Raw genomic sequence first — 18,492 nt, 5'->3', positions numbered from 1 at the left:
AGGAAGTCCACTTCTGGGTATGTGTTTACTTTCACAGGAGGAGCAGTCTCTTGGATCTCCAGGCTACAAAAGTGTGTTGCATTGTCTACTACAGAGGCAGAGTATGTGGCTGCCACTGAGGCATACAAAGAGACTTTATGGCTTTTACGTTTGGTGGGAGAGCTTGGCATCAAAGAGTTATCTCCTCTCCATTGTGATAGTCAGAGTGCTATCATGCTAGCACGGAATCTTGTCTTTCATGCAAAGACAAAGCACATATAGGTGAAGTACCACTTCATTAGTGATGTACTTGACAGCAAGAGCATTGAGCTTGTCAAAGTGCATACAGATGATAAACTTGTAGACCTTCTCACGAAGGGTCTTCCAGCAGAGTGGTTTGCTCATTGCCGATAGATGATGGGAGTGTCAGAAGTGGGGCAGCGGTGGAAGCATAAACATGTGCTGAAATAAACTGCTGAAACACAAGATAAAAAGAGAAAAGAAAAGAACACGATACAGATGAGAACTCAGATGTATGCACGGGAAATGGAATCCATATATTTGAACACGAGACAGTCGCATACAACAGTGAGTCACTGGCTGCGTGGGCACTGGCACTGGCACTGGCTCTGGCTCCTCTCTCCACAGAGTCTACAGATGGTGAAGATGATGATACTGAATGAGGAGGAGCATTGAGTATAAATAGGCTGAAAAAGTGGGGAGCAATAATACTGGTCGGACAACATTAATGCTGGCCGAGTGGTGCATAAAAATGCTCCACTGGCATAAAATGCCACACCAGAAAAAACCTAAAATACCTAATAAAAATGCCCAGCCCAGATCAATCTCAGACTCACACATGAGCTGACAAATACTCTGCTAACACCCTCTCTCAGATCATGAGTGATCTGATACAAGACAATAGTACAATGAAAAGGGATAAGAAACTATACAACATAGAACCACCAAGTAGAACCATGGATACCCAAGCAGTGGGTGATCAAGCCACCACCAAGGTGCCTCGGAGAGAACTTGATGTCGATGTCGATCGTACCAAACACCTGAAAATAGAGAAGATCATAGCATGTCTTTGTGTCCATCACCAATGTCTCGCAGTAGCATACAAGACCATCCTGTCAAAAATACCCGTGAACATAGGTGACCATGGATTTCCCGCCTTTGGCCAGACCGCCAAAGTGTTCCCTCATGTGAGCTCCAGACGAAAGCCTCCCGCTCTCTGTCAGATAACCAGCTCATCATGAACCTGGATGTCAATCCCAGCTCCAGGATTTGATTCCGCCAGACTGAAATCGATGCGCGAGGGACGTCCCTCTCTGGAACCTGTGCACCTGTATAAAAGTATAGATGAGGCGCGACTGCCCCATGTGAACACCCACTCACACTCTCTCTCTAGCACAGGAGAGTCGTGAGGGATGGCCTCATCACCACCACTAGAAAGCAGCGGAGGAAGGGGCCACCAAGCCCTTCCCGCAATCCGAAGAAGAGAATCCCTTCCGCGCCTTGGACTTCACCTTGGTCGGAGGATCGGAGTCGGAGTTTGATGAAGGAGAGGACTCATCGGTAGAGTTAACATCCCACTTCGTCTTCTGCTCCTTCTTCCTGGAAGCTGCTAAGGTCTTGCAGTCCTTCCGCAAATGTCCCTTCTTGCCACAGTGGTAACACTGGGCCTTCGACTTCTTCTTCCCGTTACCCCTCTTTGAAGCTACATAAGCCTCGCCTCCATAATGTGCCGGAAGCCGCCCTTGTAATCTCAAGGATGTCTCATGCTCAAGAAGCATCGAGGTCATGTGTGTAAAACTGACAGGAGTCGATGATATCTGCGCCCGCAAAGCATTGGCTACTCCATCAAACTCCGGGGGGAGCTTGTAGAGGATCGTCCCAACGAGATGCGCCTCGGGAAGAGCAGATTGCATGTGCCGAAGCTGATCTTGTACCTGCGTAACACAAAGAAGAAAAGACTGAATAGTATCTTTCGGCTCAAACTTCATTTGTTGGAGCTGGCCATAAAGTGTGACTGGCCGCATGGTGGAAGGTGCCTCGTACATCTGCTGCAACTTCTGCCATACTTCAGGAGATGTCCTACAGGAGGTAACCGCCGGTAAGACCGCTTTAGAAATACACCGAAGCAACGCCGAGTAAGCACGGGCATCGTCCGAGTCCCATGTGAGCACCGCTTCCTCATGATTGTCCTCATCAAAGTCTTCAGGAAGAGGAAAAGGACGGAGAGGTCGAGGAATAGCTCCACAGACGATGTACCATAACCGCTTCTGCACAAACCAAGCTTTCATGACAGCACTCCATGTGAGATAATCAGGTCCATGTAACTTATCATCAGTGGAAGTGCACGGAGGAGCCATATGGAAGGTAGAGAGGAAACACAGCCAAAACACAAGCAGAGACTGCAGAAAATGAGAGTTCACATGCAATATAACCCAAAATCTGATCAATAGAAGACAAAATCTGCTGCAGACAGTCAAAAAATCAGTCAAAACCTGCCAAAAACAGCAAAAACGGCCTGAATTAACAGTCACCCAGCCATGAGAGACGCTGAATCAGCAAAATGCAGGCTGTAAACTGGAGAAAAACAGGTAGAAAATTGTCGCCAGCAGCTGCAGATGAAAAACGCAGGCAGTAGAGGGTGCGTAGGCAGCAGGCGATGGTAAAACTGCAGAAAACGCAGGTCAAACAGGTCGCCTGTAGGAGCAGCAGCCACCAGAGCAGAAAAGGGGAAAACAGTCTTGAAATCAGCAATAAAACACAGCAGAAACACAAATCCTAAAAACTGATACCATGTCAGAAGTGGGGCAGCGGTGGAAGCATAAACATGTGCTGAAATAAACTGCTGAAACACAAGACAAAAAGAGAAAAGAAATGAACATGATACAGATGAGAACTCAGATGTATGCACGAGAAATGGAATCCATATATCTGAACACGAGACAGTCGCATACAACAGTGGAGTCACTGGCTGCATGGGCACTGGCACTGGCACTGGCTCTGGCTCCTCTCTCCACAGAGTCTGTAGATGGTGAAGATGATGATACTGACTGAGGAGGAGCACTGAGTATAAATAGGCTGAAAAAGTGGGGAGTAATAATGCTGGTCGGATAGCATTAATGCTGGCCGACTAGTGCATAAAAATGCTCCACTGGCATAAAATGCCACACCAGAAAAAACCTAAAATACCTAATAAAAATGCCCAGCTCAGATCAAGCTCAGACTCACACATGAGCTGACAAATACTCTGCTAACAGGGAGTTGGATAGATATATGTATTTTAGCTTTGTACATACCTAGACTTAGCTAGTTCTTTTCTCCTCTTAAGGCACATTGCCTTTAGGTGGGAGGTTGTTAGGAATAAAGGCCTCATGCCTTTTAAATGTGCTTGGGTGTGAACACACCCTTAGCACTTGTACTTACACATATATATCTATCTAAAAACCTAAAGGTACACTCTCGTCATTGTACCTGAAAACGTGTTCACTCTCTACTTTGCTCTCTCTCACTCTTTCTGTTTCTCATTGTGCGTAACGACAGTCTGTCTCGATCTCCTTGTCTAATTGGTCCCTACAATCGTGATAGGTTGGTACGAGAGCGGGTTTTATAGGTTCTGTTCCTCTTCTCTTATGCAGGGTCCTTTGATGTAGTTGTACACCCGTTCTCGCTTGTGCACCATCTTTTACACAGGTTTCTTTCCATCCCCAACCCTCTCCTCCCATGGTTCCCTTGTAACCCCCATCCCTTTCAGAAGGGGACGGTCTCAGTGATGCGGCTGTGGATTTTTTGGCTCTTATTGTTTCAGAGGGGGTTTTCCAGGATCCTGAGGAGCTTCTTCATCAATAGTCTTCCTCGACATTGGCATTTCTCTTACCGCCCTAAGATTCATTTCTTCCTTGGCCTTCCACCACATCCAAGATTTGAGAGGGGTTTTAGTAGTGATGTTTCTCATGCCTTGTCATCTCTTGCCTGTGAGCCTCAATCCAAGTCAAACGAAGACTTTATAGGAGCTCTGATCTATCTATCATTTGTTTTGATGGAGGAGGTAGCTCACTCTAGAGCACTTTGTTTATTGCATTTCAGCGCTTTTTCTCCTCCAGTCGAGATTTTATGTGCATTTCCCGAGTGGTTTCTGCTTTCTTCAGCTTGCCTCACATGCTAGAGATTGTCTACCCTTTTTGGGATTTTTTTGAGTATCTTTGGTATTTTTCCTAGCATTAAATGCTGGTCGGCCATATTGTTGGCCCCAAATTTGAGGTCGGCCAATTTTTGGGGTGTTTGGCTATTTATAGCCATTTCCTACTTGGTAGTCAGATATATCATCATCTTTCCTCCTTTCTTAGTAGGTGCACACTCTGACTCCGTCATCTTCCTTTATCTTCGGTGCTGCTGATATCATCAGCTTGATCTAGTGCCCTTACTTGATGCTGTGGGCTGCATGCAGGGACTTATTAGTTCTCCTATTGTATTCAGCATTTGTTCCTTGTTCAGTGTAGGCTTCTTTTCTTCTTTTCTTGCAGATTGTCTCTCTCTCTCTCTCTCGATCTATGTTCGAGCTCCTTTTGTTGCACACTCTCACAGAACGAGCCTAATCCAAAATCAACTCTAACCAAATCACATCAAGGTAAAGTCCATCATTGAGGATGATTTGCTAGGTCATCCTCCTCCATCACTCTAGACAACTCAAGAGACCCAAGAGTCAAGGATCAAGATTGTAGTGTCGTGCTACTCAAGATAACTCTTTTTCATCTTTGGCTTGAAGCTTATCCTCCTCATCCTCATCCTACACCTCATCTTGTGGCATACTATAGGTGCCAACATTGGAGCATCTTTTGTCATGTATGATGAAGGCATGGGCCAAAAATATCTTTGCCCAGAAAAGACAAGTATGAAATGCCCATGATATATGTCTAATTTTAGGCATCTACAAAGGTTTGTAATGGGGAAACATATGAGTATGAATCCAGCTATGGATCAGGTCTAGTTGATCAGCCCCCTCATATGTAGCTAACATGCTAGGAGCCCTAGATGCATCACGAAACATTCATGTTTTTATACTTTTGAACATTGCAATGTGATTGTGCATGGGAATTTGCATACCACCAGCCATACTAAGATTATTTTCCCATACATTCAAAGCATTACTGTGTTTTACTCATGGATCGGGTCTAGTCGATCAGCCCCCTTATATGTAATCTAACATGCTAGGAGCCCTAGATGCATTGCGAAACATTCCTGTTTGTATACTTTGGAACATTGCAATGTGATTGTGCATGGGAATTTGCATACCACCAACCATACTAAGATTATATTCCCATACATTCAAAGCATTACTGTGTTTTACTCATGACTAGCACTATATAGAACATTTGCACGACCAACATTAATACCGCAAATCCCAAACATTGGGCCTAGATGCCACTTTGTGTCCTAGCATCATGCCAACATTGCTATGTATTGGGCTTTCCAGTCCACTTGCCATACCCAGATACTGTGAGAGTGCACTGCGGAAGAGGGAATACGAACACGGAGGGAGAGAGAGAGAAATCAGAAAATAAGGAAGAGAAATCTGCACTGATTGAAGTGAATGCTGAATACAAATGGGAAGGTGGAAGGAGATTGATCAGTCCCTGCACGCAGCCCACAGTGTCAGTGAGGGCACCAGATCAAGCTGATGATGATGGCAGCACCACCACGGAGGAGTGTCGGAATTTGCAAGAAGACAAGTGATCAAGTGGGGAGGGGGATTGCCTATAAATAGGCAAAAGGACAAACCCTAACCCTAACCCTAAAATGGACGCAAACCCTAAAAATGCCCTAAAATGGGCGCCCCACAACAGTGACCAAAAAGTGGCCGGGCAGCCAGGCTGCCCACTAAAAGAGGCCAAAAAGAAATACACATCCTAAGTCAGCCAGTCGAGAGTGACTAGCCTCCCCCATCATAACACATGACAGACGTGTCAGAGCTCCTAATGTCCTTGTCTGACTCAGATTGAGGCTCACAGGCAGGAGATGACAAGGCATGACAAACATGACTGCTAACACCCCCTCTTAGATCCTAGATGTGGCTGAAGGCCGAAGAAGAAATAGATCCTAGGGTGGCAAGAGGAATGCCAATGTCGATGAAGTCCGTCGATGTAGACTGCTGCTGAAGGAGCTTCTCACGATCCTGGGAACCCCCCTCTAAAACACTAGGGGCCAGGGAATCCACAGCCGCATCACTGAGATCGTCCCCCTTTGAAAGGGATGGGGGGTACGAGGGAACCACCGGAGAAGAAGGTGGGGGATGGAAAGGAACTTGTGGAATAGAAGGTGCACAAGCGAGAACGGGTGTAGCAATAGACTGCCTTGGAGGACCCTGTAGCAAAGAAGGAAAATGGAGCTTGTAAAGCCCGCTCTCCTGCCAACCTGTAGATAAGACAGCTCCTGTAAACGAATCCTCAATAACAACGGCATTCGTTGTGAAGATCACTCGCGTGCCAAGCCTCGTAAGGCCATAAACTGAGAGGAGGGGAAGGCCCAAATCCGGAGCATGTAGGGTCTGTGAAAAGGAGCTCGAAGGTCGGTTGGTAAATAAAGGCAATGTGCCAACACCACTAATAGGCACCGATAAAATGTTACCAACAGTGACTGAACCCTCTAATGGACGGAGATCCTGTAACAAATCACCTCGGGGAGTCATATGACTCGAAGCACCACTGTCCACTAACCAAGGCTGCGCAGAAGACACTGCAGCCACGGAAGAAGGATCCTTCTCCAAAACATGGATATGAAGGAACACTGACTCATGGATAACAGCTGGTGTAGAGATAGAAGAAGGCTCCGATGTACATCCACCCTTTGCTCCCGGACGAAGGTGAGGGTACTTCTTCTAGCATTTCTCCTCGGGATGTGTCCCTTTCCCACAGTGTGGGCACTTCGGTCTCTCTGAATCTGAGTTAGAGCTTGAAGAATTGCCCTTCTTCTTAGCCTTTGACTTCTTCTTCTTCTTCTGTCCTCCCGAACCTGCAACAAAGGCTCTAGTGGAGTTGGATCCACTAGCACTGACCTCTCTGAGTCACTCGTCATGTTCCAAGACAAGCGGGGATAGCTCCTCCCATAGAAGCTTCTCACAGGTCCTCGATGTAAGAAGGCTGGTGTAGAAGACATCAAACCGAGGTGATGGCAGCTGAGTCAAGAGAATCATAGCCATGTCTTCAGAAGATATCGTCCGACCGAGGGATGCAAGCTCATCCCTCATATCCTGTAATCTGTTGATGTGGTCCTTCATGGAAGGACTATCATCAATAGCGAGCATCCGCAACTTCTTTTCAAGAGATATCCGATGGGCAAATGTCTTCTGTTGATAGAGAGACGCGAGCTTTCTCCACACGTCTGCTGCTGTCTTCAACTTGTGAACATGAACAAGGACAGAATCCTACAAACTCAGAAAGAGGAAAGATCTGGCTCTAGAATTGAGCCGATCCCATAAGGCTGCATGATCCATAGTTGTTCCATCGGCGGGATCCACCTTAGGCCGGGGAATAGGAACAAAAACAAGCTTCCAAAGATCGAAGGAGTCCAAGATACACTCCACCTTGCAGGACCATAGAGAAAAGTTGGATCCATCCAACCGGTCCTCTTTGGGCAGCTGAGGAAGTACGGGTACCTGTACAGGGGGTACCAAAGGCTGCATCTTCGGCTCACTGGAAGGGGCTCGCCGAGATACATGAATAGAAGGGGGACGGGAAAAAGGAATAGACTCCGGAAAACGGTCCTCGTGATAGAAATCACGCCTTCGTTCAGATGAGTATCGAGACAAAAGCTCGTCATCTGAGTCATCAAAGCCCGTAAACTGATGATAAGACATCTTCGATATCTGCAAACACCAAAACACATCAAGGGAAGGTTGCCGATGCCGAAACACAAACACTAGAAGCTCCTGAGTTGGCCGCTTTGCAGAAAACGCAAGGATGATGTCAAACGCAAGTGCTAACGATGCAATCACCACAGAAAAACAACCTCTTGCCTCAAAACGCAAGGAGAAATGAGGTTGCCAGCTTGGAGGAGTGCCGCCAGAGGTTGAACGCAGCCACAAAAGCTGAAAACGCAGCTTGGTGGAGTGTCGCCCAGCTAGAGGAGGGCCGCACAGGCTGAAAACGCAGATTTTGGGGATGATGCCAGCAGCAAACGCAAGTAGGTTGACACCAAAACAGGCCGCCTTGATCAAGGAGATGGTGCAAAAGGTGACGCCTCAGCTGTTGGAGACGTCTTGACCAGCAAACACAAGGTTGTGGGTGTTCTCCTGCGTAGATCTCAGCTCTGTGTACTCTCCTTCGGCTCTGATACCATGTGAGAGTGTGCTGCGGAAGAGGGAATACAAACACGGAGGGAGAGAGAGAGAAAGCAGAAAATAAGGAAGAGAAATCTGCACTGACTGAAATGAATGCTGAATACAAACGGGAAGGCGGAAGGGGACTGATCAGTCCCTGCACGCAGCCCACAACGTCAGTGAGGGCACCAGATCAGGCTGATGATGATGGCAGCACCACCACGGAGGGGGAGGAGTGTCGGAATCGGCAAGAAGACAAGTGATCAAGTGGGGAGGGGGGCTGCCTATAAATAGGCAAAAGGACAAACCCTAATCCTAACCCTAAAATGGGTGCAAACCCTAAAAATGCCCTAAAATGGGCGCCCCACAACAGTGACCAAAAAGTGGCCCAGCAGCCAGTGGCTGCCCACTAAAAGAGGCCAAAAAGAAATACACATCCTAAGACAGCTAGTTGAGAGTGACTAGCCTCCCTCATCATAACACATGACAGACATGTCAGAGCTCCTAATGTCCTCGTCTGACTCAGACTGAGGCTCACAGGCAGGAGATGACAAGGCATGACAAACATGACTGCTAACAGATACATGGGTCCTTGCATACCATGCATGGGTTGCTGAATACCAAATACAGTTGGTCCTTGCATCTCCATGGCTGAAGCCTTACCAGCCATTGTTTGGAAAACCGAATCACTAGGGTGACCCACATTAGGATGCATGCTTTGCTTTCCATAACTGAATGGATTGGCACTTCCAAGTTCGCCTTGCATTTGCATCAATTGCCCCATTTCCATCATATGCGTATGCTCATTATACACATTTGAAACATTATGTTGCTGCATTGGCTCTTCCTTTGGTGCATCTGATTGTCTCGAAGCTCTTGAAGACTATTTTCTTTTCTTACCTTTGCTTGCCCTCTTTTGGGGAGTTCAAGAAGTGCATAAACGGAGGATCATTTGCCAATTGCGCAAACATTTTAGCTGCTGTCCTTAGCTAATCCTTAAATTTGTCATCAAATTCCTCTTCCTCTTGCTAGTCATCGGCTTCAAGAGGCCTAGAAAGACCAGCATTTTGGGACCAACATTATCAGCTTGCTGCCTAGTGCCCATGTTGAGTGCCTTGTCCAAGATAAGGCAATGCATTCCCACCTTTAGTTTGCGAATTTTTAGTCCAAGAGGCATCATCACTGCTTGATTCCATCTCACTATACAAAGACATTCTTGATGTAATACTCAGTTGATTACAATCTTAGCACACAAAGCAACGCTTCTAACTTCCCATTGAGTACCAGGGGCCCACCAACTCAAGGGAATTGATGGTATCCTGGCAATGGAACCACAAAATTAGAGTAAATATAAATTCACATTAATTGAAAGTACAAATGCTGCTAGTTAGTCTTGAATAGTAGACTCTTGGTTGGCTTCAAAGCTGGTGCCCCTTTTGGTATTTCTTTAGCTTATTTTAATATTGAATAAAGTGCACGAAGATTTGGTCGAATCTTGTTCAATGTCTCTTGATATCGAAAATGACCAGCAAGCCTTCACTATCCAATGTCTCTTGAAATCAAGAATGACCGGGAAGCCTTCAATTTGATTTGCCCCTTCATCCAATCGGGGATGGCCCTCCAATTGATCCTTGGCTGGTCAAAATGAGCCCCAAATACAATTGGAATGATTGACTTTTTGAAATCTCTAGTAATTCCTCGAATTCGAGTCACTGATTTCAAGTATAAGCCTTCAATTTCTTGGCACCAAGGTAATCAGGTATGATTCATCCAATGCGTCTAGTTCGTGGACTTAATATGACACCGAACATACACAAAAAAAATCTCGGGTAAAATTCGGTGTTTCGCACAATTATTTAAAAATACATAGAAAATTAAGGGTTAGGCTAGTAAATATTTTTTGTTTTAATATGAGAGTGGCACCCATGAGATACTCACAAGGTATTATCCATCCAATACTAAAACAATTTATAAACCACAAATGTCTGCTTCAATTTTCAACGACGAGTCATGAACATGACTTGAGGTTGAGACAAAATGTAAATCTAGTTATAAGTCATTTTCAAGATCCAATTTTATTTGTAAGATTTGAAGACATGTACAATGGATTTAAGAAAAAGCTAGCCACAATGTTGGATCATGGTTCAAGGATCACGATATAGCAAGTCACAAGTGCCAAGTGGCAAAGCATAAAAAGTAGTAGATACAAAAGGAAATTGAAGGCTACGACTTAAGGTGAGCTGTGCATAATGGAAAGGCTTCATGAAGAGGCTTAGGCGTTGTAAGAGGAGTAAAGAATATAGATATATAGGTAGAGGCAAGGGAAGGGAAAGAAGATGAGGTAATGGAAGAGGAAATAGAAATAGAGCTATAGAGGATGAGACAAGAGGAGAGGATGTAGAGGTAGAGTCTAGAGGGAAGTGGATGGAGGAGAGAGAAAAGTAGAGGAGCTTGTAAGAGAGAGGTAGAAGAAGAAGAAGTGGTAAGTGAGGTATAGGTAGTGGTCAATGAGGAGAAAGGGGAAAAGGGCAGAGAAGAAAACGACTTTTCTTTGAACATGAACTTTAAAAAAAAAGGGGCCAAAATTGGACGGATCATACACATTTGATTGGATTGGAGGAATCATACTATTTGGATCCGTCTGTGGACGGAATGCAACTAGGCTTGGTTGGGACTTGAAGTGGCTGCTAAACCCTAATTCTTGCTGCAAATTAGGGTTTAAAATAGTAAACTCTTGAACTTAGCACCTCAAATGGCTGCAATGGTTGAGATTTGTTGAACTTTGGAAACTGGGGAATGAGAGAAAGTTGAGGAAAGAGAAATCTTTGATCTCTATCGTGAGAAACTAGTAAAATTTGTTGCTACTTTGTTGGAAATGGCTGAATGTCCATAGTCCACCATCAACAGGAGCCTCATAGGCAGTCGTGTGCCCCTATGGGCCCCAAGCTTGATATCGGTTGCTTGTAGATAGCCTACATGGGTTTTCACATGCCTCTTATGGTCTCTTGATTAGTTGGCACTAGCTCTTTGATAGTCTCCAATGGTTGAGTTGATTACCCATAGTTGGCAGTAGCTCTCTAATAGTCTCCAATGGTTGGGTTGATCACCCATAGCTATATCTCTCTCTCTTCCTCTCCCGACCTCTACAATGCTTGAATAAATCTCTATCAGCCTCTAATAGCCTTCTCTTCACTTGTATGGGTCAGTTTTGCCAAGTGGTAGCCGTTTAATTAGATTTTTCAGCCATTTAATTAAATTTCAGCATAAATAATTGTGAAAGTTAATTTCAGCCCTTCTCCTTGCCCAAAAAATTAAATATGCCCATCCACAATCAAATTGGGTAGCAGCCCATTTTGACTCCCAAGTGGTTCTATGCATCAATTGGTCGATGAACTGACATTACTTAATTAATGAATGCGTAGTTTCTAATGTCATTGACATTTATTGACCAATTAAATAGCCTAGACTAAAATTGATACCAAGCACCACCTTGTACTCGACTGGCATAATTTAGTACAACTTTTGCCTTTGACACCCACTGACATCTTGGTGCTAGATGTCCAGGTGAAAAAAGCGTCGTGAGTAGTGTGTGAAACACGCTCTCCTTCGAGAATTAATGCCACCCCTTGCAATAATTTGTCTCCCCACCTTCAATAAGCTTCTTTGCCTTTGGCCGACTGCTAAGCCTATCTAGTTGCATCAGCTATGTATCTTACGAGACCGAAACCGAAGTCTCGATAACTAGCATGGGAGGGTCTTTTCTTGCTTGGAGGAGGTGATGGAGCTCACTACGAACTTCTATAAACAACTTTTTCAGCAGGAAGCAATATTAGATAGGGTGCTCCGGTGTAGATAACAGGTGTGGGAGTAAATCTTATCCCTTGTGATTGAGCTGATGGGACAGATACTCCTTGAGCCATTCACTCAGAAGGAACTAGCAGAGGTATTCCACACATAGGATGGACTGATTACCCCGGAGAGGGTGGGTTGTGTAAAGCCTTCTACACCACTTTTTGGGAGGTGGTGAAGGATTCCTTGCTCAAGCTTTTTAGGAGATTTTCAGCTTAGGTTGAATGCCGGCAGCTTGTCAACAAGACTAGTTAGTCTCCTCCCCAAAGGGAGAGACCACTTGGAGTTGTCCCAATGGCAGTTGATCACCTTGTCGTTAGTGGCCTATTAAGGCCTTGGCCAAGATGATTGGCAACAATCTTTGCCCCATTTTCCTAGACATCATCCATGGCACACTGAATGTTTCATCTAGGATAGGAGCATCCTAGACGTCCTTACCTTCTTTGAGGCCATTGAGTGGGCTCAACATAGCGGCCAGAGGATGGCAATGCTTCTACTACTAGATTTCGAGAGGGCCTATGATAGGGTTGATTGGGACTTTCTAGAAAGTACCATGGCATGAGTGGTCTTCCCCAAGAGCTGATTAGAGGGGTATCGTTGTAGAGGTCGACCACTAGTAGGATACTCATAGGTGCTTGGAGGGGAGAGGAGTTTTGTTTGGAGAGGTGGGTCCAGTAGGGCTGCCCTTTAGCCTCCTACCTCTTTCTACTCGTTGCAGAGGTGATGTACTACTTTCTCCACTCAAGCATGAGTGGCTTGTGTGGCCTCAGGCTCCTAGTGAGAGAGGAGACAGAGCTGGTGGATTTTGAGTATGCAGATGACATAGCCCTTTATGTGGAGGAGGATGAGCTGATGCTGGAGAAGGTGAGATTAGCACTGGAGGTATTCTGCATTGCTGTAGGGGTGAGGATCAACTCTTGGAAGTCAGTTGGGCTTCTCACAGATCTAGAGTTTAGCACTGAGCGGTGTTTCCACTTGGGTTTCAGATGGGTGAGTAGGGGACAAATCATTCGTTATCTTGGTTTCTAGGTGGGCCTCGACATTACCCCAACCCAATAGTTTCTCCTAGTGCTTGACTCCATTAGGAGGAGGTTGACCTATTGGAGCACGACTCGCCTCTCCTTGGCAGGCAGGGATCTAGTAGTCAACCATGTCCTCTTAGCGACAACCTAGTACATTGCTTTCCATTGGTGTTTCTCCTTGTCTTGTGTGGCTCTGCTTTGCTGCCTTGTGTTGAATTTTCTTTGGGACGGCTCGGATGGTTCTAGGGACTCCTAGGCCAAGCTGGCATGGGCGACTATTATCCGGCATCACTCCGGGCGGGGGGTTGGTAGGGATTATTGATCTACAATACGAGAGTCTAGTACTCTTGGGCAAGCTCATGGTTTGTGGGGTCACACTAGGGAGCAGATATGGAAGGTCCTTCTGCAAGATGTAATCTATAATGCCTCCAATAGGAGACGCTTGGTGGTAGAAGCTAATAAATAGTTGAGAGTAGTGAGCCAAAGATTAATTAATTGTACAATGTGTAAATGCAAGGTGCACATTTAAATAATTGGGACTTTGTGAACCTTAGTACCAGGATTTAGACTAGAGTATTGAATTCGGGTAGTGGGACCAAGGTTTGGGCTCGAACACTGAAAATTAATATTTTTGAATAAAAACATGCTTTTTACGCAAAAACTTAAAAGGAAAAAGTTGAAAAAAAGTTAGTAAAGTTTGTATGCCAGTTTTGGGCAGGTGGAGGGAGTTGTGGCATACAAGGGAGAGGTTGTGGCTGTTTTTATAGCATAGTGGTAGGTTTGTCTCTTCCGTGTGAGCATGCATCAAGTGGAATAGCAGTGTGCTGAAAGAGATCATGCTGTGGCAGTAACAGTTGTGGGCTGCTTTGGACAGCGTAGACTTGCTATCTAGGGTTGCATGTAGGATGTCTATAGGTCTCTCTTTCTTTAGTGGCCAGGAGTGTTGCTGTTGGGACCTGCACACAGGTGCTTTTTCCAGTTTTGTGCAGTTTTGTCATGGACTGGATGTATTCTCTCGTGTATTTAAAAGATGGATTGGATTAGCATTGTGCGTGGCTGAGTCGAAGTGTTTGGCACTAGTGATAGGCTGAAGCTTCTAGTAGACCTTCTGTCTAAGGTAGTGTGAAACATTCTCTCCCTCCAGGGGGGGTAAAGCTCATTATAGGCAGTAGTCTTGGTCTGCGTGCAAGTGCTTTTTGTGCTTTTTGAAGAGGTTATGCAGAAATTGGAATTTTCAAGGTAGATGTTGGTCAGTTCTAGTGTCAGTTAGTCTCAGTTGGCGAGAGCAACTTGTGACTTAGTGAACCAACAGGGCTGGAGTGATCTGTGGAGAGCAGGTACAAGAACAAGATTTTGGTTAGTCTGATTGTGGCTGAAATGCAAGGTTTCAGAGCAGAAATCAGGCTCTTTGTACTCAGATCGAACAACTTTAGTAATATTCAGAGGAATACTGCAAGGGGTGCCAAGCTTTGGGGCCAATCTATGTTTTGTGTCTCTAAGTCAGGGCATTCTAACTCCTCTATGTTAAGTGTGTTTAATTGTTTAATAAATGCCTTCTTAGTTATCAAGAGGGAAAATGTTGCATTGCAAGATCCAATAAAGCTGCTACAATAATACGGATATTAAGATTGATCCAAGGCTGTCACTTGGAGTTCTTCCTGTGGCTATTTTGACTATGGCAACTGCTTTTGTTATTCTTGTAATCTTGTGCTTAAATAAGCAATATTTATTTCCTGTGTGTCCTGGTTGCTGCAAGGTCCTGCCCTGTCCACTCTGTTACTCTCAAGCAAAAAGGTACACAGCAGTGAACATGAGCAAATCGAGAAAGAAAGAACAGTGCCCAAAAAACTATTTCTCTAGCTGTGACATGGCTCATTTCTGGCTTTCTTGTGTGACTGCTATATTTGTTTGTTTTATTTTTCATGGCTCTTCATCTGCCTTTTACATACACATGCTTAGTTACTTGTAATGAATTGCAGGTCTATCATAGTAGATTTTGTTCTATTTTACCTTGATTAATGTGCCAAGCATAATGCTGATTCAGCTGATGCAAATTTTCTTGTTTTACTTGCCATAACCGTTTTTGCTCTTAAATAATAGGAAAACAAGGGTAAAAAGGACTATTCAAGTTCCAGCCATAAGTGACAAGCTGGCTGACATCCCACCAGATGATTACTCATGGCGGAAATATGGACAGAAGCCGATCAAAGGCTCCCCTCACCCCAGGTACTTACCTTGCTTACTAAGTCTCTGCAGTTAAACAGTTCTGTAAAACCCAGTACACTCATTCATCTGTCAGAGTTTGTCAATGAAGTGGACAGTTTTTGCTACCGCACGTCTTCATTGTAAAGGAAAGATCCTTCTTTTTTAGCTTCTTGAAGCATGCTCACAGGAATAAATGTACAAAGCTCGGCAAAGAAGAATATAGTATAATTGTCATGGACATTGTTGTTGCATAAGCAGCAAACAAATGGATAAGTTGATGAGTTGGTCTGTGGTAGATTCTCACCAAGCTAAAGTTTTAACAGTAATATGCTTTATCAATATATAAAACACGCAGATGGCACATGGCTGGCCTTTCAAGGTCATTGAATTGTCTTTCAAGTGAGATATATTGAACTCCAACTGATGGAGAAGCATTTATTTTCAGGGGTTACTACAAGTGTAGCAGTATGAGGGGATGCCCTGCGAGAAAACATGTGGAGCGGTCTTTAGATGACCCAACAATGCTAATTGTGACATATGAAGGGGACCACAACCACCCATGTGTAACATCCACTGTTGGTAGTACTGTGGTTGCCCCCTCTTAAATCACTCAGCTGTATTTCTTTAATCAGCCATAATGATTGGTTAGTGTTTCAAGATTTGTTTAGTGTAGTTCATGACGTAGCTGTATGATTTGCCTGGGATGGGAGGCAGGTAATTATTGTTAAAAACTGAATTTGATCATGTAACTAGTTGAGCTCATTTGGATGAGCTGTCCATCAGATGTGATAGAAAATATACTTGAGGAGTTCACCCACGAGGAATTGTACATCCAAGGAGTCCAAGTGTGTGCCATACATGATGAAACTTCTCATTGTGGGCTCTATCGAGTAGCCTTGACCTTCTTCAGTTTCAAAATGCTGCTCTAGATTAGCCCAATTAGGAGTTCTGTGTCTATTTACTTGTCAATGCTCTTTTTGATGTTATCAACCAAGTGTATAGGTCTAGATAAATGAATGTCAGTCTGCATGGTTTATTCGTATTTGTTTATGTGCTGCTGGGATCTAGGCATGTTGTGGTCTATAAAAGCTAACATTCTGCAGGTCATCATCACAGGCATGGATGTATGTTTGAGTACTTTCAGACAACTCATGAGCAATCTGACCAGATTGCTTTGAAATGTTACGAGCACCAGTTCATCACCTTCATAGACCTTTATTTGGCCAATTCTGGACAAATAGTGAGCAGTGCATTGTATATTTGGCCGATTATTTTCCAGTAAGGCCCAAAAACTGAAAACAATTGCTAACTAAAAATTCTGTATTGATTTAATGGCCTGATTGATGAAATAGACCGTACACACTCAGGCTATAGCACAAAGATAAGAATGAAGATAATATTTTGTGCAAGGCAATCTGAGATTGAAGATAAGATTGTGCACACGACCTTTGGGTGTCTTGATCACACACCACATGAAGATTTTGATCATCCCATCATTCAAGCACAACCAATCCATTCAATGATGAGTTTTTAAGGATGGGCTTGTTGAAGTAAAGATTTGGGCAGTGTGTACATCTTACACGGAGATTTAAGTTCTTCATGAGTACGTGCTTCTCCTTCATTCATACTAGTGTCACTTGGGCATTTGCAATTGCTTGTGTAGCTTCCAAAATGGAGACTTCACATGTCAAGTCAATCTGTTGAGAATATATGTGTCATCAACATTATGTATGTGGGGAGCTCTCTATCACCTACTATGACATGCCCTGAAGGTGACCTACGGTGGTGTTGTATGGTCTCTACTACAAGCTTATTCATTGCAAGATAATAGCTTGTTCTAGTCAACAATTTTATGAGATCATTCAAATTGTTTTTGAAGTACCATGGCAACCCAAAAAAGCATAGGTCAACCAAGCATGTCATGACATCTTTGACTTGGTTCTCATGTTATTTCAAAAAAGTTCACGTTCACTTTAGTTGTACAAGTATCCTAGAGCTTAGTTGAGAGGAGCTCAAGAGGATCATTAGGATGGACATTATTGTGATACACACAACTAAGACTTGGTTGATGCCTACCAAGGATCTAGGGACGAGGATGGCTCTTCTCAAAGTATCTTTTACACTTGACCTCGATTTCCTTGATGGTTTTATGATTTGGTCTAGACACATGGATATGGTCTAGACATATGGATATAGACTTGTCTTACCATTGGTCAACTCCACACAGCCTAACACCAGTTATGAATAAGGATTTGTGGATACGTAGTAGAGTTCCTCCTCCTAGGATTAGGTCATCAATCCTTATAGCTTGATAATTGAGAAACATTACATAGGAGGGGTGTGGTGTATTATGAGATCAAGGGGTTTGAGCCACTTTTTGACATAGAGACCGCTTCTCACAACCTTGAGGGAGGCATCTTGGCAATATATGTTAGTGCATTCTTATTGACCTTTTTAGAGTTGCAACTACATCTAATACTTCAGAGCACAATCAAGGCCAACTTGTTTTTCTATTGCAAGGAGTCACCTTAGGTAGAACCATTGAGAGATGCAAAGAAAGCCACCATGGCTCATTGGTTCATGTCCATGCCTGAGGCACACCATTGGAGAATATTGTCAATATTGACAATATTATTGAACAACCCTTAGCTCAATGCTTTAGCTTATCTATGTGGATAAATGTATGAGAGATCTTGGGATATTGTCGATCCTCCTTTTCCTCATGGGATGTGTGAGTTCCACATTGTCTTAGGCCCCTAACGGTTTTATTCTTTCTTTTAGTTGTTTCCTAGGATGATGGTTTCCCTTAGATCATGCTTTCTTTATTGTACTTGGGAAACATGATAGTTACTTGAATTTCACACGTATTTGTTTTTGTCTTATATGTAAATTTGGACTTTTGCGCGCACGCGCACACACACACACACACACACACACACACCATAAAATTTCAACTTACTTTAGATAGAACTTAAAGAGTTTAATATATATTTTTTTTTCTCAAAAAAAGGTTCAATATTTGTTCCCCTTATCTTCCATATATACGCACATTCTCAAGTCACACTTGTACAAAATCAACACATATTTTTCACTCATACCACACATACA

General features: G+C 44.0%; 1 protein-coding gene across 2 annotated transcripts in view; it reads left to right on the top strand.

Moving 5' to 3' along the window:
* WRKY21 (WRKY DNA-binding protein 21) overlaps positions 1-16,266 on the top strand; it is a 33,059-nt gene extending 16,793 nt beyond the window's left edge. For both annotated transcript variants that reach the window (XM_087699260.1, XM_087699261.1), the window contains 2 exons: positions 15,280-15,405; positions 15,830-16,266. In XM_087699260.1, the coding sequence (XP_087555386.1) occupies positions 15,280-15,405; positions 15,830-15,989 (286 nt within the window). In that variant the 3' untranslated portion in view covers positions 15,990-16,266. The remainder of the gene's footprint in view (positions 1-15,279; positions 15,406-15,829) is intronic.
* Positions 16,267-18,492: the final 2,226 nt, after the last annotated feature.

Source organism: Lygodium microphyllum, chromosome 18 (assembly GCF_053477565.2).
Source record: "Lygodium microphyllum isolate KBCC chromosome 18, Lygodium_microphyllum_v1.1.10, whole genome shotgun sequence".
Classification (NCBI taxonomy): Eukaryota; Viridiplantae; Streptophyta; class Polypodiopsida; order Schizaeales; family Lygodiaceae; genus Lygodium; species Lygodium microphyllum.
This window is presented reverse-complemented; position numbering and strand designations above follow the sequence as displayed.